The sequence below is a fragment of the Zootermopsis nevadensis genome, unplaced genomic scaffold (genome assembly GCF_977971745.1).
Source record: "Zootermopsis nevadensis isolate Lab colony 2312 unplaced genomic scaffold, Znev_1.0 Znev_ptg000001l, whole genome shotgun sequence".
Taxonomy (NCBI): Eukaryota; Metazoa; Arthropoda; class Insecta; order Blattodea; family Termopsidae; genus Zootermopsis; species Zootermopsis nevadensis.
The window spans coordinates 12,342,352-12,367,076 of NW_028259133.1; the positions used below are offsets into that span (position 1 = coordinate 12,342,352).

Genomic DNA, 24,725 nt, shown 5'->3' on the forward strand with positions numbered 1-24,725 from the left:
TCTGAAGATTGGTATATTTATTGCAGTTTAAAATCGTAATTTGAAACTTGTTTAGATTTAGTACAAATGTTCTTTCTTGAAAGTTGGTAACCTTGTTTTACAGAAACCTGAAGTAGGAGAAGTGTTTAAATAAGATAATACTTGGCATATTGATTTTATTCGCTATCGTTCGTTATCGTCTGCTTTTCCTGTATTAGGAACAAGCTTGTTTGTTCAAAAGTGCAATAACTCTTATCGTTCCAAGTAAAGATATCGATTTTTTAGTATGAAAATTGTGTTCTGTTATAATATTTAACATGTCATGAACTGATTTGATGTGACATAACCTAACTTTCCTCCTTGTTACCTTCTTCCTGGTTGTTCACTGTTTCGTTTCTGACACCAAAATGTTCGCCAAGAAACAACAACAACAACAACACCAAACTGCAGGTCTCTCGAAACTTCCCGCAATGCAATTCACCTATCGTTGATATTGAAACGAATGTCTGGTTCTCCTAGTAGAATCAGTATAAACACTCTTCGAACGAATTAAAGCGAGCCACCTCTGCCGTGTGACCTGGGGCTTGGACGATCCCTGAACTACCTTTATATTCAGTTTAATTTTTACACCGTATCTCCACAATTATTTTTTAATCAAACATTAGTTGATATCGTTTTTTTATGTTTACAGTTTTTCAAAACGCTTTCTTCCTCCTCAATTTTGGTACTTAGTGGGTTCGGTTGAGTTGTATCTGGTCAATTTTGTTTTGACTAAGGAGATTCTTGGATTTTAGGTTTTTACGACGTTGAGTCTGAATATTTCTGTCTTCTGGGTTGTTGTACCGTGTAGTCTGGTAGATGTCCACCAACGTTTCAGAGGTCATGCTGCTTCCATAATCAGGGCGATGATGGAAGCAACAGGGACCTCTGAAACGTCGGTAATCTTTCACCAGACTTTATGAATCTACAACCCAGAAGACAGCCATATTTACATCACTTTTGTGAAAGTTTTATTTTAATGTATATACGATTTTATTTAAACACATGTCCGAAAAACAAATTGTTGCATAATATTTTACGTGGTCCACACTTTCTCATTGCTGTAATTGAAAATTGGCAGTATATTTGATTTCTTTCAGTAATAGTTCTTGTATGTCACTGACGTATCACAGTGTAGTATGTTGCATTTAATTATTAACTGTGACATTACCATGCCATATACTGCTAAAGGATGATGATTTATTTTACCTTTGGTTGTTCTTTTGAAAAAGTTTGATGTCTTTGGAGTGGAATGAAACGTATTCCAAATTGAACTTAACAAAAGTGACAGAGTTGTGCGATTTTTTACACTTAGCCTACTGAATTTTGTGGGTGCTTCTCCAAACATCGCTCTCATGATTTCATGTTTAGTCCACTCGGAATGAGTACACTGTCGATCTTAGGTGATGGTTGAGACTGTTTCGCATCAAGAGGAACACAAATACGGAAACAAAATTACTTATAAATTGTAACTTTGATCAGTCTTCTGGTTTCAAGATGGCTCCTAATGGCCAATGTTGCCGCAGCAAACATTTAAAATATAAGTGTTCTAAATTTTAAGTTAAAGAAACTTAATACGGTATTATAACTCACTTTAGTTTTTTTAAGTCTTTACCTGGGATTGGCCTTTAGACGATTCCCGTTTGTTGGTTTTGTCCGGATTGTTATGATAGACTCACCCCAAAACATCAGTCATCAACACAAATATGTCTGTTCTTGTCTCAGACAAAACACTGTGTATTTAATATCGACCGATACAATATGGGGCCTGTTTTTAGCTAATCATGCGGCATTGGACGCTGATAGCGTGTGGGAACAACAATTTTATCGGATCCGCAAGTCTTTGAAAGGCATCTGTTACAAACAATGTATGTTGTGGTGATCGACTTATATTCCGGGACTTTCACTTTTTGCCTTTTCCGGAGATAGGGATTAGCTCTATCGATTGGGCCCAACAGAATAGGTTACCTGAAGACGGAGATAGACTACCATCTCCGAAACGTCGTTCAATTCTATTATTTTATTAGACGATGGAAAACATCCAAACAACTTTTTATTTAAATAACGCGCATCGTCACAAACTTTTAGATTTGAGCTTTACTGTACTTACTATACGTTGCGTTACTGATGATAACGGGATCGTTCTGAAGTGCAATTTTTATCTCTCTTGTGGCTGCTAACGTATTTCCGCGTGTGCATTAAAGGTGTTTACTGTGTCTCGTAAGTTTGTGAGGTCGTGTGTCATATTCCCGGTACATACGTTGTTCTTGATGTAATTGAAGATTTCTCCATTTGCTGACCAATGTTAACATTAATTTCTATCGGTAGTCGTGCTTGCTTAATTTGTGTTCTACTTCTGTGTGAATGTGGGGCGTTGTTATGTCCTAGTCCGATTTCAAGTGCTATAAAAGATGGCGTTAAACGTATTCAAGTGAGTGCGCTAGATTTGTCCCAGAACGGCTTGACATACATTTCCAACAGTACATTTTCTGGAATTTACTTGAAACTTGTGAATCTCAGCTTGGCTAACAATTTACTTTTGTGTGTCGGTCAAGATTCGTTCTCGGGGTTGGCAGTACTGGAACGACTGGACCTTTCTGGGAATAATTTGTCACATATTCATGTGAATACATTCAGTTGCAACCTCAAGTTGTATTGGTTGTCATTGGCTGACAACAAACTGTTCACATTGCCTCCTCAGGATGCATTCATCCACGTATCTGCTCTAACGTTTCTAGATTTGTCTAATTGCAGTGTAGTAATCATTTATGAACAAAGTTTTAAAGGCATAAACAACGTTATATATTTGAACATGTCTCACAACTCAATTTTTGATATACAACAGAGAAGTTTTCGCCCATTAAATCAACTTAGATGTTTAGACATAAGTTTCAACGATCTGTCATCTTTAGATGTTGATGTTTTCATCAGTAATACAAATATAATTGGTTATAATTCAAGTGAGGGTTGTGAAACATGGTTAGAGACGGAATATACGTTACCAGTCAAACTGAAAGCCGACAATAATCCATGGCATTGTAACTGTGCAATGAAGATTTTATTTGACTACGTTTCTGAACATAATTCATCATCATTAGACTTGACTTGTAAGGAACCTGCAAGGCTTGAAAACACATCCTGGAAGGAGTTAAAACACTTAGATTGTACAACAACTTCTACAGCAACAGCTGTCAGACTGGTGACAGAAGAATCTACACTTGATATCCGCATGTTTACCCCAACTACTGCAGTCTCCAACTCTTTAGAACAGGCGGTCATAAATATATTAATATTAGTATTGACAGTATTTGTCGTCATATGTGCAGTTCTAGCTGTGTGTGTATATAAGCTTAGAAAACAACAACCACGCATGCGTGTGGACGCAGGAATACGGCGTGAAGAAGAAGAAGAAGAAACAGTGTTGTGAAAAAGGTTTGGTCTTGTTGGCGGCGAAAGTTTCCACGTCTGCAGTCGGAGACTGTAATTATTGAAAAATTCTGGGACGAGCCTAGATCAGCCAGTACAGACTGGAATCGGGCTGGACGAACTTGTTTTGATTCCCGACATCGGCATAATTTTTCTTTTTTGCTACAAGCTCTGGGATCCACTGAGCCGCGTGTTCAGTGGCTGCTGGGACCAAGATGGTAGATTAAGTTCTAGAATGCTTGGAGCTGTGCCTCCACGACCCCTCCCTCTGGGCGTTTATGGCGTAATCCGTAATCACAAGTACAATATTACGTGGCGGTTGTTGGAAAGATTAGTAAAAGGAGTGGCAATTCTTGAGTGTATTCCGTGTGTACTTGTTAGCACGCCTGTCATGTATTTGAGAAGTCCCGGGTTTAAATGTCGGGGCTGTAACTGGGTATCCTGACTAAGGATTTCTTCAGTTTCACCGGGCATATGCTGAGAAATTATCTTAAATCAGGCCACGCCCACTTGTTTGCAAATTATTACCAGTTTATTAATAATGTCATTCAGTGCTGTGTAGTCTGAGCTGCTGCCAGCGTCATTAAGAAATGAAATACGATCATTAAATAGAATATTAAATCATTTTTCTTGGTTTAAGTAGTTTCTATGACAAAGTCCAACTTGCGATTCTGTGTTGTGTGACCTTAGTCAAGATAAAATGCACAGTGCAAATTCTTTGTCAATCACCTTGTTTCGAAAGAAATTTTGATTCTTTTTAAGAACAAAAAGTTAATATACATGGGTTGTGCAGCAAAATGAGCGTGTCTTTTATTGATAATGAAACTTGTTCTCGTTTTCACCCTGCGGGAAGAACATAAATCCAGGGCCCGAAGATGGCTGTCTTCTGTGTTGTAGCGCCGTGCAGTCTGGTAGAAATTTACAAACGCTTCAACGCTACCAGTTCTACAACCCAGAAGACAACCATCTTCGGACACAACACCGTGAAAACCTGAAATCCTACACGTATTCTGTGTGTTTGGGATAGATTTATGAGGAAATATTTAGATTTACGAGAGAAAATTAAGAGGAAGATTAAGATAATGAGGAGTTCATAATTTGTTTAATTTATTTCTAGTAATTGTAGCGGTTCGCGCTCTGCTGCTGTGGCATTATGCCATGGCGGTTTCCGCTTTAAGTGGTACACTTTATTGAAGCGTCCAGTATTAAAAAAGAGAATAAAATAGGAAACAAGTAAGTTGTGACTTTCGAGCTGGTTTCACTTGAGGTCAGTTAAATGGCCGTAGACATAAGCGTTGCTTCTTACGATATGGTGCACGGCAATGCTTCCCAGACCTGGTTAAATTACCCAAAAAGGGGTAAAAGTGTTTTTTCCTTGGGTAACGACACACTTCGGAATAAACATTAAAATTTACCGTAAAAGTGTAGAAGTACTCTGAAGAAAGCGATCAGTCATTGTGCACCGAAACTCTAAAACAGTCAAACAAGTATTTATTTGCTATTTAATAAATACGCCATACGCTTGTTATTATATTCAATCATTTTTGCCGCGATCGCATGCACGTGGAGAATTTAAAAAATACGTCCACATGTACCGCCCCCCTAAACTAAAGTCAGTGAGTCTAGTTGTCTAGTCTAAACTTTAGGTGCAGTGTGTTGGTAGCTATGGCGGTGTGAGGTACTTATCTTGCTGGCTGTGTTTATAAATCGTGTAAAGATGGAGCAGTGGCATTATACTCATTAGCTGAGACCTGGGTGATGAAATATTCATGATGAATTATTCCCAAAATTTTTTGTGGCTACTAAAATGTTTAGAGATGTTTAAAATAAAGACATTGCATCAAACATATTGTTTGCTTCGTATTTTTATCGATCGCTCTTCACTTGTCATATATGTTTTCTGTGCGGTTAGTGTTTTACCTACATTGGGTAAAAAGGACTTTCTCATAAGCGGTTTTGGGTAATGAAGGAAAACGTTTTGGAATTAGTGGTGAACGGCGACCATTCCTTAAATACTTTAGTTTTCCTGTATCTGATGAAAGAAGTTTCTGGGCTGCATAGTAAGAAACATAACGTAATATATTAATGGGTTTTACAACTTTTCCTTCAAGCGCCAACTCGTAGTTAATTTAATTATAGTTTAATCCCGATGCGAACAAGTAGGAGACACTTCCGCTCCTCAAAGTATTCACCTCGTTTGCCATGTCGTTGTGTACATGAGAATGTAGTTTGCGTTTTCAAGAAGGAGTCCCTCATCTGACATCACATTTAGTAATATCTCAAATTTTAAATATTGATTCTTAAATGTAAGTATACACAGCGCTGACATATTTATATCGGCTAGCACAATACAACTGTACTCAGATTATAAATCTTATACGTAGCCGTGGCTTCACAGTACAGTTGTCTGGAAGAAACCGCGCGTTTCACGACCGTTAGTAGAATAGTAGAGTACTTTTTTCATCAGTCTTATATTATCGAACTATTGTTTGGTTTCGTTTGGGTTGGATAATCGGGACTCTACTCTAAATATAAAGGGAATCAGAAGGGAAGGAGGAGACGATTGGTAAGGAAGCATGTACTGCCCAAGGCATGAGCATTATTACCAGTGACAATGGTTTATAGCTGGCTTTCTCAATTCCTATATTAGTAACGTTTTCGGTCCACCTTGTTCCTATACTGAACTTAGTTCATTGATCCCCTACAGGATTTCTGAAAAACGTACCGGATATTAAAGTTTTCTGTATGTAGTATGTTTTTTAAATCGTACGTTATATGAACCCTGTAACCTGGTAAAATAAAGTATGTACAGGAATATAGCCACACATACGAACGTGCTATAATCATCAAGGACTTACCTGCTGGACGGATAAAACATTTATCTCATTGTGCTAATATTTAGATTGTGATAAACTGACACTAAGTAAACTTCAACATTGTTTGAGTTGTCAGGGTGATGGCAACTTCGGCGTGGTTTGAGGTAATGCCTGATGTGTGAACAGCACTTGCAGCTCAGGTAGATACATTTCTGTATCGCGAGTAAAAGTTGTTGGCGTTCGAAATTTATCTCCCATTTAATGTAATATGCGTATGAAATGTATTCAAGTTCGAATGTAGTATTTCTAGTGAATATTCTGGTATTAATTTTCTTGGTGAAGGCAGTCATCTCTGTCAAAGGCCATTGTCCAGCTCGATGTGTTTGCAGTACCATCGAAGGAAGTTGTGTGGCGTTATCTCTTACGAAGTTCCCAGAAGAAAGGTTTCCCGGAAGCCTGATGAAACTGGATATCTCTAGAAACTTAATCTCCGAGTTAGGCGAATACACCATCAGGTACTGGATGATTGTTTCATTGAGAAAACTCAACTTATCCAATAACGCTATAAACAGAATCGATGAACAGTCACTGATGGGACAGAGTGGACTAAAGGAATTAGACCTATCAGGGAATGAAATTACCACCATTCCTCCTAAGACGTTCGTCTACCCACCACATCTGCAGTGGCTTTCCTTAGCTAATAACAGAGAACTTGAAATGCCAGAAGACGCCCCTCTCCTGGAAAGCTCCAGTTTGAAAGTTTTGCATCTGGAACATTGTAATATAGACAGAATGTCTATTATAAATTTACAGAAAGTCATGGAACTTGAGGAATTGTACATTTCCCATAATAGAATTGAAGCTATAGCAACCGAAATTGAAGGAGAAACAAGTGTTTTGAAAAATTTGAAGGTTTTAGACGTAAGTCACAACCAGCTACAGGAACTACCACCAGAAATATTGGCATTTCCTAGCCTTGAAACCTTGAACCTGAGGAAGAACAAGTTGAAGGTGCTGGGTGAGGTGAAATATTCGGGTGAATTCTGTGAAAGTTATTTGCATGCAGAAACATACATTAAAACTGTGAGTAGCTGTTAAATGAAGTTATGTTATGTGGTCACGAGCAGTTCCTGTCAGATGTAAGCAGGAATTAAAACAGTCTTATGGAGATGACGGATGAATTATAAATTTTTAGTGGTGATTATGTTTGTGCATCACTGGGCAGGTATTTGAATAAAGATTTTAAACTTCCGTAAGATGAGAGACGAATTAAATTACTGTGTTCATATAATTTGAGAAAATAAGTTCTTATGACGTTATTTAGATAAATAATTTAAAAGAGGAATTCCATATTTGTTCCAAAATAACCTAGTTTATTGGCGATAAACCTAATATTGGGTAGGCCTACATTTTCTTATTTTTACATTGAAAGACATACACAAATAAACATTAGTTTAAGACATTCTGTGGTGTGTTGCTTGTGTTAGTGTTGTATTTATTAGATCATAATATATGAGTATATTAACGAGTTTAGTGAAGTTTATCGTCATTATATGGCGTTCACAATCTCAGGTTCCGAAGTCCATCCATATTCTGGAATGAAGTGTTATGATCTGCTTCAGTTCACTTAACTTTTCATTCTTACAGTGTAATTCTGCATACGCATGTTGCACAAACCATGACATTTTCTTATTGCTTGTAATATTAACACTAGTTCAAATGAATAGAAAATTGTGTGTCGTATATTCTCTAAGTGAAGGTTTCCAAACACATTTCATGGAGCTGGGTTTTACTTTTGAAGTTTCGACTTTAAAGAAATAAATTCCGAAATGGCATTCATTTATGAGGATTATGAAGAAATATCTGGACCATCTATGTACGCGGTGTTTTGCTTTTGTGCAACTGAAAGTGATCGATGCAACTAAAAGTGATCGATTTAATGCGTCCTGATCAGAGCGAAGGGACCGTGTAAAGCGTCTTTTGAGTTGTTCCCCGTCCATCCGTCCGTAGAGCTTTCGCTAGTTAGAAGAATGTCATCAAAATGTACATCAGGTAAATTGGACAGTCTAAGAGTGTGAACTGGTTGTATGGAGTGTCCTGCTGAAGACAATAACTAACTAACTAGGTGTCTTACAGAACCTGAAGGTTCATCATCGAATTAACCAAAGCTTTCCACCGGACCCTGTACTGGGCAAACAAAATCTAGGTGCCTTCAACTCTTACCACCCATAGATCCCTCTTGATAATGTCTTCCCATCTACGTCCAGGTCTTCCCAGCGGTCTCTTCTCTTTAAGCTTCCCGACCATTACCCGGTACACACCTCTTTTCCCATCTATGCGCTCCAAATGCCTCTCCCATAACACTGTTCTTGACTTAATCACTTGTGGTGGTAAATTAAAACTCATTTGTAATAAATTCTTCTCGGGCTATCAGCCGTGTAAGGTGGCTTAATGAAGAAAACACCAACGTTTCGAGAACCATCTTCGTCCTCGTCCTCAGGTACGGCTGGTAGCCAGAGAAGGATTTATTATTCTTAGTCGGCGTGAAAGCTTCGGACCATAGAGAAGACGCTTTGTTAGTGAAAGAAATGTGGGTCAAGTGAACTCTCATTAACTGATTGGATAGAGCAGTTACAAAAATTTTATTTCCTAACTAGTTTTTTACAGTGTTTGCAATTTTGTTATTTTATATATGGAATTTTCACCTTTTTGATTAAGAACTTAATATTTAACTTGAATTATAAAAGAAAATTGTTTTCATTTCTTACAATTGATTGTTAATTATAATTATTATAGATGCATTCATTGAGGTTGTTATAGACAGTTGTTTATTATGTGTTTACATAGTATAATTGTTTATGTTTATTATAGATACGTACAGTAATTGAGGTTTTAATAAAAACAATTTTTTTATTCTGTGTTTACATAACCTCTAACGATTATACTGCAAATAAATAATTGCTTAGCAACGTAAGCATTAGACTTAACACTTAAATAGTAATAATTATAACAAAGTTATAATGTTTCTATTTTTAATATTATGTTGTAATATCGCTTATGATAATTTAATAATTAATTTTTAGTAACATTTATTTAAGCCTATCGACCTGCGTGCAGTTTATGACCCACAATTGAATTTATCCTTGAAAAATTATAGAACCACCTGAAGACGGTCTTATTATAGACCGAAACATGTAGTAATCGGAATGGATAAAAAGCAAAGCAGGAATTGTCGTGTAAACGGATTTAAGTAATTAGTTTAATCACTACGCACCAGGATACTTTAAATTAAGTCTGTGTGATTTCTCTTTACCTTCTAAATGATGTTTGTGTCTCTTGGTGCATTAATCTGTATAATATTAAACAATTATCGTAAAACTTTGATTAGTTTATTTTAGATATAAGAATTAAGGAATTCGTCACTGGTGGAGTAGAATTAGGCTACAAGACAGCAGCTGATTACGTTTTATATTCATCATTGTTGCTGCCTGATGTGTGCAATGAATTTGAATGTCATTTCTCCGCATAAAAGAAACATAATCGATAATGTAGCTATTGTCTCAAGAGGCTTCATTTTATTTGCCCGAAACTGCTGCCTTGTCAACCTCATCTCTGACTGGTAATTTGTAAATAATGCGGTAAATAATAACACGTAACAACTTCTAAACAAACACACTTGATTTTTATTCTGGAGATATCTTTTATAACCTTGAGGCACTGACCGCCCTGAGTGAGGGTATTGGGTCTTTCCTGAATACTTTCTTGCAGAGGTCTCCACGGGTCCGGGCCTCATAGCTCAGATAATTTTCGGGTTCGAGCCGGGTTCATCCCTGGTCCGATTGATAGCAATCAAACGCTTTGTTATAAAGAACACTTCGGGCTTTCTCTGGCAATTTATTTTCGAAAATGAAAAGTTACTCGTAGTTGCGCTTATCTTATGCTGACGCAATTGGGCTCTGGAAAAAAAGAAATCCCACCGACATCGTTTTCTCTGGAGTTTTCGTAGCTGTCCACTCCCAGAAATAATTCGAGGGAACATCTTACAAATTTGGCATCCGACACCCTTGTACCATTCCTTAAACTCTAAAACAACTTAGCTTAGTTCCTCCTAAATTAGATGGAATCACAAGCTGAAATTAGAAGTAACTTTGCCGCAGGTTAAGAACTGGGGTTTCAGCGAACCCTCTTCTGTCAGGAAGACGTAACTGTCTATGTCGTTAGCTTGGACCTCGAAGTGCTGCTTATCAGTGGGACTGCAAATGGTGTCCAGTTTGAAGGAACGTTCCCAACAAACTCATAATGACCGAGACCGTCACTTTCACAATCTGTATCTCGATACAGACTTGCAGTAAGCAAAATTTCTCTATTGTTTTTGCTGCGTAGTCTTAGAAGCAGTACAAGAAGGACAACACTTAGGGCAATGAATGCACACAAAAGACCGCTAATTACATAAAGAGACAAATGTGTAGGGAAGTCCAGGTCATCCGGAGCTGTTGGTTTTGTAATATCTTCTGCCACGTACATAGAAATTTCGGAAACATTTTGTGTTTTTGGTTCACTTTTTGCTGTAGTTCCATTTGTTGTGACGACGCTTACGGTTACTTCTGATTTCACTGAAGTTATTTCATTTTGCTTCTTTATTTCTTTATAACCACAGTCGTTATTTATGTCGTATTTTGCATTGTCACATGAAGATTGTAATTCAAATTTTGTGTTACGTTTTTCGAGTAAATTTCTCATTTTATAAAACTGGCAGTCACATTTCAAGGGGTTTTCTGATATATTAACATAAACTAGTTTGTTGAGAGTTCTAGCAGAAGCATAACACTCGTTAGTCAGCTGTTGATCTGGGAATATTTCTGTAAATACACTGATATTTAGATTTTTGAATTTGTTCCTGTCTAATCTAATGTGTTCAAGATTTGGCGCACACCAGAATGCATCTTTGGATATTTGGGCTAAATTACAGGAACTCAATTCTAAAGTCCTTAAATTTGGCGTTTCTATGAAGTGTCCGTTCCCTGGTAACTTTAACATTTTGTTGTTAGAGAGACTGAGCCTTGTTAAGTTCCTGGCATAACTAAACGTCCATGGGTGTAGAGTAGTAAGTTTGTTGTTTGATAAATTCAATTCATTTAGGTGAGTTAAACCGTTGAATGCAAGTACTTCAATTGAAGCAATTAAATTATGCGACAAATTGAGAGAACGTACCTTTACCAATAAACAGTTCTCAGCTAACGTGTAGTTCTTTAACGCTGTGATGTTGTTGAATGAAGCATCAAGCTCCCTTGTGTAGACGTTGAAGCCGTATGGAATTTCCGTCAATGCTTCTTTACAGATGACAGAGATCATCTTAGGTGATTCAGGTGCACTCTGACAGGTGCACGGCGTTGGGCACTTGGGTGCGCATGTGAATTCCTCTATTACGATGAGCGTAAGTACGATGTATTTCTTGTAAATCGACATTTTCTGTTAAGATCTACGAAAGATAAGTATTTGATCCTGGAGAGACTGTTAAAATGATTGGTAAAGTACCTTTGTATTTCATCTAATGTTTGGTAAAGTTATTGATTATTACTAGCCGCTTATTTGAAAGCAAATTTTGGTAATAAAGTGTAAATAAAGCTGTTACAGTAAACGTCAGAGATCTTAGGTGATTCTGGTGCACTCTGACAGGTGAACGGCGTTGGGCACTTGACTGCGCTTGTGAATTCTTGTGTTACGATGAGCGTAAATATGAGATGTTTCTTGTAATTCGACATTTTCTGTTGAGCTCTGCAAAACCACACGAAATGTTCGTGGGGAGACTGATGCCACTTCATTTGAATGAGATGATCGAGAAACTAAGTGGTCTAAAGGCTTTACCTGTTATATGTATGATGCTCATATAATGATAAGATTGTATGATAAGGATGATGAAATGATGAAACATGACATATCTTTAAAGAAAGTGAAGATTGTTCAGGAATGTAGAGTAAAGTTCAGCCGTCCTGCTACACGGCACGTAGGTCGTTTGAGGGGGCGGTATAGCTCCTCTCTTCCTTGACCTCGGGACTAGATACGGGTGAGTGGTCGGCATCAATGCTCGGACGCGCTTTACCTCCGGGAAACAACACCGATACCCATTGAGTAGAAGGCAGGGTGGGCCCTAGAGCCGGTCTGGACGCAGAGGCTAGAGGAAAAATCCTCAGCCCCCGTCGGGGATGAAAACCATAGCTAGTCATTATTCCAACTGAATTATCCCGGCTCCCATGTTTAGTGTGTTGATAAGTTTATTAATTTCACAGAGAGAAATATCCTTAAAGAAATATGGCATTGATGCTGTGCTTGGTGCCATACCAGGAAAATTTGTAAAGCTCATTCCAAAATTGGGTGTAACTGATCGTAATTTCGAAGAAGTGCGATGCTTATAAAGCACTAAAAAGATCAATATTTATTCTAGGTAAACCTTAATTATTTGTAATGATGCATTTTGTACGGAATTAAAGGAGTGTAGAAAGGGTTAAAGGTATTGAGGATTTCGTGGTTTACCACATGTATAAAATCGGTTTTCAGGGTTATTGGCGTTTCAAAGGTGCATGCTGCCTCCAGCATCATGAGTCATCGATCTGTTGCATCTGAAACGTCGGTGAACATTTAGAAGGTTACAGTAGGCAACAATTCAGAATTGGATTCTATAGTGTTCTGACGATGGTGTGATATAGTAGGAGTTGTTGGGTTTTTCTAAACGTCGTGTCAACAATCCGAAAGTCAAGTGTCTCTGGTTAATCCAACTACGCTGTTATTTTGACGAATTGATAACAACCATGATAATTTATTGATTTAATCTTTTCCCTTTTTAACTGTTTTTTAGATATTTATTCATATTTTTAATTGCATTGTATTAATTATGTTTACTCTGCATCTAGAAACGAAGTGTGGTTGTTGAAAGCTGTGTAGACTAAGTGAAATCGAATTTTGATTTGTTTAGAGAATCCAAGTGATGTACCTGACACATACGTTTAAGTTACTCTTACTGGCGATATTCTGTACCGAGTGTTTATGTTGCCCTTCTGATTGCAGGTAAGTCTGATTGATGATACGTGTACTCACACTGACAAAAGAATAAAATCCTGTTGCACATTTCACGTATTTTATGAGGCCTCACTTTCTTTCAAACGCTATTTATGTTTCTAAAAGCTTTAGATCAATGAATTTGATGATAAAAAATTATCTAACGTGTGTAAATAGAATAGAAATCAACTCCGTGTTACTGCCATTGCAGTTAACGTTTGAGTTGCTGCGCCCTTAGAAACATTTATTAACTGCCAAAGCATACACATAAAATTATTGCTGTAAAAATTATTTAGGTGTATAACGTTCACACGAATTGTTCTATTTTGTATTTGGAGGAACGCAGTGAAGAAATATTTATATCTTCCCTGAAGTTTGTTCGAAATCATACAAAACTCATTTCTACGCGGTTTTTTTTCTTCTAAAAAAGACTCGTTAAAGTCCTCGTGGAACCATCATCAGCGTCAGCTTATAAGCTTTGTTCAGGCCGTTCCACTACTTAAAATAACATCTTGTTAACGACAGTGTAAAAAAATCAGTACGTAGAATCATATAGTTATTTAAGTAATAAATAAAGAATGTGTAACATGATTGTATATCATACACAATAATGCCAAATTGCACAGTAATTACAATAACTTTACATTTTAATATTTTATGTATTTGTTATAGATTGTTGGTTATTTTTGTTTTATAATATGACGTTGATAATGTAGTTTTAGAAACTGTAATATAATTATTTTAAATACTCAAATGGCCGGAAGCAAGTCTGTAAGATAGCACTGATGATGGTCTGATGAGGACTGAACCGCATTTGTTGTAGAACAAAATAAATAGTGTAGGAAGGAAGTTTTTTTCAAGATTTCTTGAAAATACCGGCACAACGTGGAAGGTTGTCATATCTACTTTTGATCGTCTCTGTCAGTGGTAGATTTGTGTGTTCAACAAGTGGACATAAAGACAAGCACAAGAGTTTAGAACTTAACAATAATTGAAGAAACGTCATGTGGAAATTGTGCTCGGATGTGAAATACATCGTATATTTTTAATCTAGTTGTTTGTTTTGGGTACGTACATACGTGCCAAGTTTTTGCTTTGTAGACTAGGAAATGGTGAAAACCTTGTTTGTCTATACGAACTTTGCAAACAAATTTTGAGAATTCTTAATTGGGCCCTGAGGTACCTTTATGTATATAATACGGATACTTCTGCCGTCCGTTAGTGGGTTACGAGAGCAATCTTAAAATGCTTTCGTGTTTACAGATGTGAAGCCAAAGACAGAGTGGTGAACTGTAGTGGATCCGGGCTGTCTGAGCTACCACGCTCAGGATACGACAGACACACGAAGACTATTGATGCGTCTGGTAACAAAATAGAAAATCTTAGAAACCACACTTTTTCTCGTCTTAATATAATTGCTCTGGAAGCATTGTATTTGAATTGCAATGTAATAGTGACAATTGAACCTAGAACGTTTGTCGGGCAAGGAATGATGAAAGTGTTGGATCTCTCAGAAAACAATATCACATTTATACACCCAGATACTTTCGTGTTTACCGATAATCTGGAAGAACTCTCACTGGCAAAGAACCCTTTTTTGAAGCTGGAGGGAAATGAGTTTCTAATCGATAAACTTACATTTATAGATTTAAGTTCTTGCGGTTTAAATCGCTTTCCCATTGATTCACTTCCAAATTCAACAGATAGTTCTCTACGAATAGATTTTCGCTACAATAGTTTACTTTCCATCAGCGATGACTCACCGTAAGCCCTTAAATGTAATAATGAACGAAAAACCAGTGTTTGGAAGCTGTTACGTTTGTGACGTAAATTTGAAAGCGGCGTGTGGGCAGTCAAAGGCGCCAGATGGAATGTAGTGAATGACAACGAAGGTGATTTGCTTGGAATGTTACACTTTCATGCAATATTTACTTTAATTGGTAGCCTATAGAAACATAAATATTTTAATAATTTCCTTTGTTTTTTTATTATGCTGATTCTTTAAATACGAGCTGGTTCTTGTAAAATTGGGCCACGAATAAAACTTGAAAATCCCTCTACTGAATATATAATTAATTATGTGGAATTTGAGGTTATCACGGCGTTGGCGGCGCTTTGTAACATGAATAGATGCCTGATAATGACTACATTATTCGAAACATGTCTCTATTGTAAGATAGCGTCATTTTAATCTTTTTCTTGAAAAGAAACCACATTAGAAACTGACTTATTATCTTCTGAGTGCTTTATCAGACAAAACTCTTCTGCCACATCATTTGTCTGATTCTATAATCTTGTTCTAATCGTCTTAAAAGATTAAGCTTAAGTAAGATGTTTTTGTCTCAGTACATGTAAACAGGCCTGCAATTTATTCTCTAGTGACACGAAATGCACACAGAGTGTTAAAGAACGTTTTTGTTAGTGGTGCAGAGATACGAATGTCGCTAATCGTTTCAGTAGGCCTGCTTATGAATTAGTCACTTTGTTTCAGGCGAGTGGTTGAAGTTGGCTGTCTTCTGGGATGTTAACCGACGTTTCAGAGCCCTTTGCTGCCTCCAACATTCGCCCTGATGATGGAGGCAACAAGGACCTCTGAAACAGTGGCAAACTTCTGCTAGACCACAGAGCCCACAAGACAATTATCTAGATGTCAGTATGGGTCGTTTTTAATGTTGTCTTCCACTTTTCCATGAGGTGTGAGGTCATAGATGCATGCAACAAATTGGTTCCTTTTCAGAGTCTGAATGTCATTTACAAAGGTCCGCCGCTGGACCTTCCCCTGAGATAGATGAAACCAATTCACGCTCTTGTGTTTCATTTCATTACCAATTTGGTATAATATTTGATTATGTGTACCCAAAACACATGTAATAAAACAATTAAAGGAGTTGAAAGGAAATGCGTGTAACATTTCTGTGTCCGTAATAAATTATTTAGAATCGTATGGTGGGTTTACACAGATTTCAAGTATTTCAGATTATTAGACGAAACAGGGATTGTCCGGCATAAGGCAAACTGCTGTGCCAGTCCAGGTCTGTGGTTCAATTCCCGAACGGACTGATCCTTGAGATGAAAGGTAAACCAGGCTTCGGCATGTTGATCTGGCTTATAAGAAAAACGAAGAAGGTGTAATTACATGATTTCTGGAACGCCTTACTTCACCTAAATTAGACTGAATGATTAATTTTGGCTTTGTTAAAAACATTGAGTTGAAGGAATGTGGCCCAGCTGGCCACTTGCGGGTCACCCTCCTCGGCCTTCCTTCTGTCCCAAGGGAGCCTGAAGTAGAAACAAAAAATGGGCAAACATAAACGAACAAAGGAAATACTTAAGCCACCCCACACATGGTGTGCATCCCTTCCAGATGCGGGGTGATGACTGCATTACGACCATCGCATCATTGCGATGGGCCAATTGACTTTGAGCTCAGCTTAAGGCGCGTTCCCGCCGTTGTGGAGGAACGAATCAGGTCGCAGCTGTTAAGCCAAATTCAATGACAAATTACGTAATGCAGGGGTATTTAAGCGCGACCGTGGTTGCGGGGCGCTCTCAAAAAGTTTTGGTCCTTCGGTTGAGCGGGGGTGTTTTTCTTAACAAACGTACGACAGAACAAAGGAACAGCCAAGCCATCCAGCTGCCTCCGTGAATAGTGCTTAAAAGATATATATGTTCCTGCGCGTATTAAGGAAAAATAAAGTGTCGTCGATCAGTGCAACACAGAAAGACTTTGTTATCCATTTGTGCAGAAACCTGCTCCACCTTCTAATTCCCGTATATTCCCAGGGAGTCGGAAACTCGTGCTCACCGACAACCTCACACCACATCAACAATCCCTTTCTGTATCTTTATACATCCCACGTCAAGAAGCTGTAACCATATGAGCAAACCAGGCTACGACTACGAGTACACTAAACAAGCAGTGTGACGTGTGGTGGAAGGAAAGGGACGGTTACAGCGAATTTGGCGCCCAACGTGGGGCACGACGACTTAGAAGTGGGGCTTCCAAGGAAGAAAGGCACGACGACGGAGAAGTGGCTCGACGACGAAGGAGCAGCCACGACGAAGAAGCGGCGGTCAGGAGGACGAGCGGTAAACAAGTCTCCACGCCGTTCGCAGCAAGGCCGAGGGACAACGACCGACGTCGAACCGAGAGCTACAACCTTCGACGACATCCCTATTCAGGCAAGCCTACAGACATTCAGGTGGGTGAAAGGCAATATGGCTTTCAGGGGTCTTCGAAGTAAGAAGGCATTGTGCGACGAAACCGAGGAGAACTTGCTAGGAGATTGGCCGTGCGGACAGGCTACTGAAGACGAAGAAGTAGTGGACCATCCAGTAGTCGAGGCCGAGGAAATATTTGAGCGTAACACAACAGGGGGAGAAAATTTAAGAACTGTAGGTACAGTTGAATTGAGTAACAAAACGGGGGGAGCAGCAGATAGAGTTGAACAAACAGATCTATTAAACATGATATTGCAGGCTTTGCAGGAGAACAGAAAGGAAAATGAAGGGTTCAGGGAGGAAACTTTACAGATTTTGCAGGAAAATAGAAAAAGAGACAAAGAGGAAAATGAAAGGATTAGGAAGGAAACTTTAGAGACACTGCAGGATAGTATTTTCAGAAATTCAGAAGTGTTATCTGAAAAATTCAGGGCCGAGGTTAATAAAATAAATGAAAGTATTAATAAGAGAATAACATATGAAAATAATGAATTGAAGCAAGCTGTTATCTGTCTGGAGGAGGATACTCAGCAACAAATTAGAAGTGTGAATAAAAAAATAGGCCAAGTGAATGAAAGTATGAATGCAAAATTGAGAACGCAAGTGTCTGAAGCCAAGGCTGATCACGAAAGGCTAGGAAAGGAACTCAGGGATGAAGTGGAGACAAATATGAGAAATATTTATAAGGAAGTTTCGAGCCTAAAGGGGGGAGTGACGGAGGAAAATATGAACCTGGTTCAAGAGCAAGTGAAGGCTGCTAGCAGGGACAGCGTTTTGAAATTAGGAGAAATTTCTAGCAGGATAGACAAAATTCAGGAACAAGTAACTGCAGTGTGTCATAGCCGATCTGGCAACGGGCACCCATCTCTTAATAGCTCGGAGGGGTGCACGGAACGAGGTGTGCCAACCCCGTTACAAACGCTTGGCTCTGGACACGAAGCGAGAGGGCGTGAGAGAGTGTGCGAGGTTCAGCGGTGCCCAAATGAGGGACCTACTGTGCCATTTACATGTAGTAGTGGGGGTGACCTGACGCGCACCCATGAGTTGGCTGGACTAACCAGTAGTGTCTTAAACGATCTAGTTCTACCAAAATTTCATGACAGTAATCAGCAAAATATTTTGCAGTTTCTCGCGGAACTTGATGACTACAATTCGTTGAAGGGGGTCCCAGAACGTTTGAAATTGCCTATAGCTGTCAAGGCTGTTACGGATAACTATGCAAAACAATGGTTTACGGCAGTATACAAGGACTTGGCTGACTATAACCACTTTAAGCAATCCATTACGGAGCTATTATGGAATCCGCAAGTACAGTCTCAAGTGCGTATATCACTATATCAGGACAGGTACGACAGAAATAAAAATGAAACCATGTCGGCGCATTTCTTGCGATATTCTGTGTTAGCAGCCAACCTATCACCAAGATTGGCAGAGCTACACCTCGTAGATGCAATTTCCGGCCATTTCCCGCCGTATGTGCAACGAGCGCTTTTGTCTGCTGGCGTTCGAACCGTTCAGGACGCGTTGACTTTTCTACGAAAAATGGAAACTATGGAAAATTTTGACGAGCGGGGAAAACAGAGTTCTGATGCGTCGCACAACGCAAGGAACATGCAAGGAGGTTCAAATGAAAGGGGACAGGGCCGATTTGATAGGAGCAGAAATCATCCCCACCAAGTGAGGAGCACAAATTTCCGTGAGAATCAGGGTTATAACCGGAACAGACCATACTCGTCACATGACGGAGGACAAAGGGGCCAGTTCACCTCTCGGGAAATTACAGGCACTGGGATGCACACTAGAAACAACGGCGGCTACCACGAAGGTTTGAATCCAAGAGCAGACCCCTACGACCCTAACAGGAACGACACGCCTGCAACGAGCCGAGGACGCTCATCAGAACAAACTCCGGGAAACGAACCCAGGACGATGTAGAGGACCGCCCATTGTCCCCCGACGACGGCCTAGCCCAAGGTCCAGTCATGAGATCGAGAAATGCAACTAAAGATACGGTAGAGCCTGAGGAAATTCACGATATTCTTAATTATGTTTCTGAGAATCCAAACCAAGAAAGTGAGATGACGATTTTTTATATAAACGAGGATAATCTACATGGTTGCCCTCAAGCTAAATTGAAAATCGGGAACAAGGAAGTGATAGCCATCTTAGACAGCGGTGCTGAAATTTCGATTATTTCGGAGGCATTGTTTGATGCTTTGATAGAAAGTGGGTTAAAACTATTACATATCCCTGTAGTAAACGGAGTGCTGATCTCGGCATGGGGTTCGCGGACCAAGAGGATAAGAAAACAAGCGTTGATCCCGATCAAAATAGATGATCAAATGTACGAGCAAGTTTTTATGGTTGCCCCTCAGTTGTTAGCGCACGCTATATTGGGAGCCAATTTTTTGAATGATTTTCAAGTTGTTGTTGATTTCAAAGAAAAATGTTTCACGACAAAGCAGGATGGAAAAAGATCCAGACATAGTTTCATCTACGAGGATGCGGCAGGGGGAGGAGACGGGAACAGGCCGATTGCGAGCTCGGACCTGGCAGCTTATGATCATCGGTTCATTAATGGAATAGAACGTGGACGGTCGGAGAGTCGAGTAGCAGCCACTTATGATAACGATAATAGTACAGGCAAGTGCGTTAAAAGTCACAGCGGGGAGACAAGTACCGCTTTATTCGTCGGTGTAGATGACTGCGAGTCAGATATAAGTTACGAGGGACCAGACATCTCTGGTTTATTTAATTTACGTCGCGTTAATATGAGTCAAGTGGACGGATGCCTTGAAGATGTAAAACGCATTGTTCGACGAAGTAGCTGTGAAGGCGACTCGAAAGATCAGGTACTGAGATACCGTCAGGAAACTGAACCGATGGACGCTAGGGCCATCCCTATCCGAGACCTGCGCACTAAAGTGGATGAGGCTGCGAATTTAAATGCAATACAAAGGGAAAAACGATTTGACTTGCTCCTAAAATACAAGAATTCCTTTACGACGAGACCGAAAAAAAAAAAAATCTTATAAATTTGATGTGAACTCTCCGGGCCCGCTTGTTGGTTACAGCAGACCAATACCCTTCTCCGTGAGGAACGAGGTTCGAGCCCAGATTGGACAGATGGAAGAAGGCGCGGTGTGTTCAACAAGCTAGCGCTGAAACCGTATTTGAAGGACGAAGGAGACGCTATAAAGGACTAGATAGCGGAAGGCAAGGGTTGATGGAGAGACCACAAACCGATGCCATGTTTTGCATAGGCTCGAATGTTAGCATGCCTGCTATAGAACTAGAAAAGTTTTTTTGTTTGTTTGGGACAGATCAGTTTTCTTGTGTTGAACGCCTTGTTGCGGTCATGGATTTTACTGCCACTGTGCCAGTGATTCTAATGTATTCACATATATCCTTATGTGTTAGTATAATTCTAATTAAAGTTAATCAATTAAGTGAGTAGTTAAGTTTGAGTATATCTTGTAGGCGGATGACGCCAACCTTAATAGAGTAGTACTTACAAACCTAGATGGATGTTGTGTAGATTCAAAGGTGTAAAGAGATGGTGTTCATTGTATTTCTCTTAGTATTAATGATAGTGTTCAGCTATTTTCATGTTCAAATGTTTTGTGTGTGTGTTTCTTTTTGCTACACCAGATCTGAGCTGCATAAATGTAACAGCCTACTCTGTTAACCTAACAGCCGCATACCACGTGGCAATAGCAGTAAACAGCTGGCTGAGCTGCTTGGGTTTGAGTTTCAGTAGAAGGAGGGTTGGAATGGTTTGGTGTTAAGTGAAATATTGTAACGACCTGTCACGGGCAGTTGAGATGAGGCTGGCTGTTTGTAGGTCAAAAGCGCATCTCATCTCAAGGGGGAGTGTTGTGCCAGTCCAGGTCTGTGGTTCAATTCCCGAACGGACTGATCCTTGAGATGAAAGGTAAACCAGGCTTCGGCATGTTGATCTGGCTTATAAGAAAAACGAAGAAGGTGTAATTACATGATTTCTGGAACGCCTTACTTCACCTAAATTAGACTGAATGATTAATTTTGGCTTTGTTAAAAACATTGAGTTGAAGGAATGTGGCCCAGCTGGCCACTTGCGGGTCACCCTCCTCGGCCTTCCTTCTGTCCCAAGGGAGCCTGAAGTAGAAACAAAAAATGGGCAAACATAAACGAACAAAGGAAATACTTAAGCCACCCCACACATGGTGTGCATCCCTTCCAGATGCGGGGTGATGACTGCATTACGACCATCGCATCATTGCGATGGGCCAATTGACTTTGAGCTCAGCTTAAGGCGCGTTCCCGCCGTTGTGGAGGAACGAATCAGGTCGCAGCTGTTAAGCCAAATTCAATGACAAATTACGTAATGCAGGGGTATTTAAGCGCGACCGTGGTTGCGGGGCGCTCTCAAAAAGTTTTGGTCCTTCGGTTGAGCGGGGGTGTTTTTCTTAACAAACGTACGACAGAACAAAGGAACAGCCAAGCCATCCAGCTGCCTCCGTGAATAGTGCTTAAAAGATATATATGTTCCTGCGCGTATTAAGGAAAAATAAAGTGTCGTCGATCAGTGCAACACAGAAAGACTTTGTTATCCATTTGTGCAGAAACCTGCTCCACCTTCTAATTCCCGTATATTCCCAGGGAGTCGGAAACTCGTGCTCACCGACAACCTCACACCACATCAACAATCCCTTTCTGTATCTTTATACATCCCACGTCAAGAAGCTGTAACCATATGAGCAAACCAGGCTACGACTACGAGTACACTAAACAAGCAGTGTGACGTGTGGTGGAAGGAAAGGGACGGTTACACTGCTATTAATTTAAAATCTATTTTATTATTACTTTACCGTCTACGTTTGTGCATCTCAGGTGGTCTCTTCCTTTCAAATTTCTGACCAGATCGTCACATGATGTTCACTTTACGATTTTCAAATTCCACATGAAATTGCACCCAAATCCATGTAGTGGTCTCCAGTTGAATCTACTCGACAGAAGGATGGATGGATGGATGGATGGACGGACAGACGCGACCAGCAAAGAACGCATAAGAAATGATAGTAAAGGAAGAGCCCTTCCTTTGAAGAATTTGAAGGTTTTAGACGTGACTCAGAAGCAGCTAGAGGATGTACCGCCAGAAATATTTGCGTTGCCTAGCCATGAAAAACTGTGTGAGTGCATGCAGTAAATGCAGTTATGTTATGTGGTCAGGAGCAGAATCTGTGAGATGTGAGTAGGAATTAAAATAATATAAAGGAGATGACGGATTAATTATAAATTTATCTTGGTGTTTATAGATATGCACCTCGGCGCAGGTAAATGAGAAAAGATTTTAAACTTCCTTAAGATAAACGAATAATTAACAAAAATAAGCTTTTATGACGTTCTAGGTTTGTTCGAAAATAACCTCGTTAAATAGCGATAAACCTAATATAGGCTAGGCGTATATTTAATTATTCTCACAATGAAAGATATACACAATTAAACATCAGATTTGTACATTCTATACTCTGTTGCTTTTGTCAGTTTTGTATTTATTACTGATGTTGTTAGAACCATCAAATTTGTTTGAAGAACAGAAACTGTATAAAGAGGCCTTTCTGTTGTTTGCCTATGTTATGTATCATTGGATTATTTTGTGTTCTACGTATGTTTTATGTAAAAAAAAATTGTTTTTATAATAACGAGTTTAATGACGTTTATCTTCATTGGAAGTTGTTCAGAATCTCAGGTTACGAAGTTCATATTCAGGAATGAAGTTTTATGATCTGCTTTTACGATTACCGACGTTTCACAGGTGTTGCTGCCTCCACCATCAGGGCCATGATTCATCGATCTGTTACCTCTGAAACGTCAGTAAACCTCTAGAAAGTTTCAGTGCTCAACAATCCAGAATTTGATTCTGTAGGGTTCTGACTATGGTGTGATACAATATGGTTTGTTGGGTTTTTGGGCCTTGTCCTTCGTCCAAGGTTAACATGTGCACGACGTTTCTAAAACAGTGTCCGTTTTCGTCTTTAGGTGTATGGGGCAGGAGCGCCTACTCAGTTTGGTCTGATAGAAAATCTCAATCACTGCCCCTTCCTAATACACTTGAAGACGAAAACGGATACGGTTTTCGAAACGTCGTGTGCATTTTGTCCTTTTACGTCGGCCAAAGAACGAAAACCCATCAAACCTAACTATTTAGAAGAAAGTGTCTTTGGTTTTTCCAACTACGTTGATGTATGGAGGAATGGATAATATCAGTGATAATCTTAGATTTGATCTTTTTTGCTTTGTAATTGTTTTTTCGTATTTATTCTATCAACCGAGTGTTTATGTAGCCGTTCTGATTGCAGGTAAGTTTGGTAGAAAACAGATATAGGGGTGACCAGGGCAGAACGTTGCCACGGGACAGAACAGAGTATCGACTTTATTTTGTCTGCAATGCGTTGCGATCTATCGGGACCGGGTGAAATACCATTAGCATACAGCACAGGGTCATGACATGCGATTCAGCGTCATTTTGTGGTTACAGTTTCTGAAATAATCACCCATGCTGGATTTTGCTCCTAAATTTTATAAATTTTTCTCAACTTCCAGCGAAGGTAAGATCTATTCATTATTTGTATCCACTTCGTTAAATGATGCATGTTACAAGGTGTTTTCTTGAAATTCTTAATCACAATATTTTTATTTATTTCATTATGTTATTTTTGTTGGGACAATCCTAATTTGAAAGAGTATACTCGGGGCAGGATGGGGTAGGGCAGAATGGGGTACCCAGATCAGAGGATCAAATGACGAGTGCCTGTAATGTGGCGATGTCTATTCGCAGTCTATTGAAGGGTGGATCCGGTGTTCGTCTTGCTTGAAATGGGCCCATAACTCATGTGCAGGTGTTCATAGTCAATTTTATATCCTACGTCATAATTATTAGATTATCTGTGTCTTCTTACAACTTTTTGTTTTTATTAACCAAACTCCGTCTTGCCCTGGGTACGGGGCAAAATGGGGCAAGTTACATTCTTGTAAAGATATTAATAACTCTTAGAACTAAACTAATAAATTATTATAAATCTCAAATAGACAAAAAATCCACACAAGGTTTCTCCATGTGTTATGTTTATTATTGTCCCTTCCACATGCCTCCAAAGATTAAGTTCCCCGTTCTGCCCTGGGCTCCCCTACTCATATTGACAAAAGAAT

The 24,725-nt window shown here is 39.2% G+C and overlaps 4 protein-coding genes across 4 annotated transcripts in view; 3 read left to right on the top strand and 1 right to left on the bottom strand.

Moving 5' to 3' along the window:
* The window catches only part of LOC110829932 (putative rRNA-processing protein EBP2 homolog), a 146,406-nt gene that overhangs the window by 27,505 nt on the left and 94,176 nt on the right, over positions 1-24,725 (top strand). The window lies entirely within an intron of this gene.
* LOC147875198 (uncharacterized) lies at positions 1,705-4,242 on the top strand. The gene has a single exon (XM_087347493.1). It carries the CDS (start codon positions 2,321-2,323, stop codon positions 3,443-3,445), a length of 1,125 nt encoding a protein of 374 aa, XP_087203619.1. The 5' UTR covers positions 1,705-2,320; the 3' UTR covers positions 3,446-4,242.
* LOC110829933 (chaoptin) lies at positions 6,255-7,472 on the top strand. Its single transcript, XM_087347576.1, has one exon. It carries the CDS (start codon positions 6,540-6,542, stop codon positions 7,356-7,358), a length of 819 nt encoding a protein of 272 aa, XP_087203702.1. The 5' UTR covers positions 6,255-6,539; the 3' UTR covers positions 7,359-7,472.
* Positions 9,095-11,726, bottom strand: LOC147875199 (uncharacterized). Its single transcript, XM_087347467.1, has one exon. The coding sequence runs from the start codon at positions 11,724-11,726 to the stop codon at positions 10,470-10,472; it is 1,257 nt and encodes a 418-aa protein (XP_087203593.1). The 3' UTR covers positions 9,095-10,469.

Coding starts and splice junctions, on each gene's coding strand:
- LOC147875198 (XM_087347493.1), top strand. CDS start 2,321: ATGTTAACATTAATTTCTATCGGTAGTCGTGCTTGCTTAATTTGTGTT.
- LOC147875199 (XM_087347467.1), bottom strand. CDS start 11,726: ATGTCGATTTACAAGAAATACATCGTACTTACGCTCATCGTAATAGAG.
- LOC110829933 (XM_087347576.1), top strand. CDS start 6,540: ATGTATTCAAGTTCGAATGTAGTATTTCTAGTGAATATTCTGGTATTA.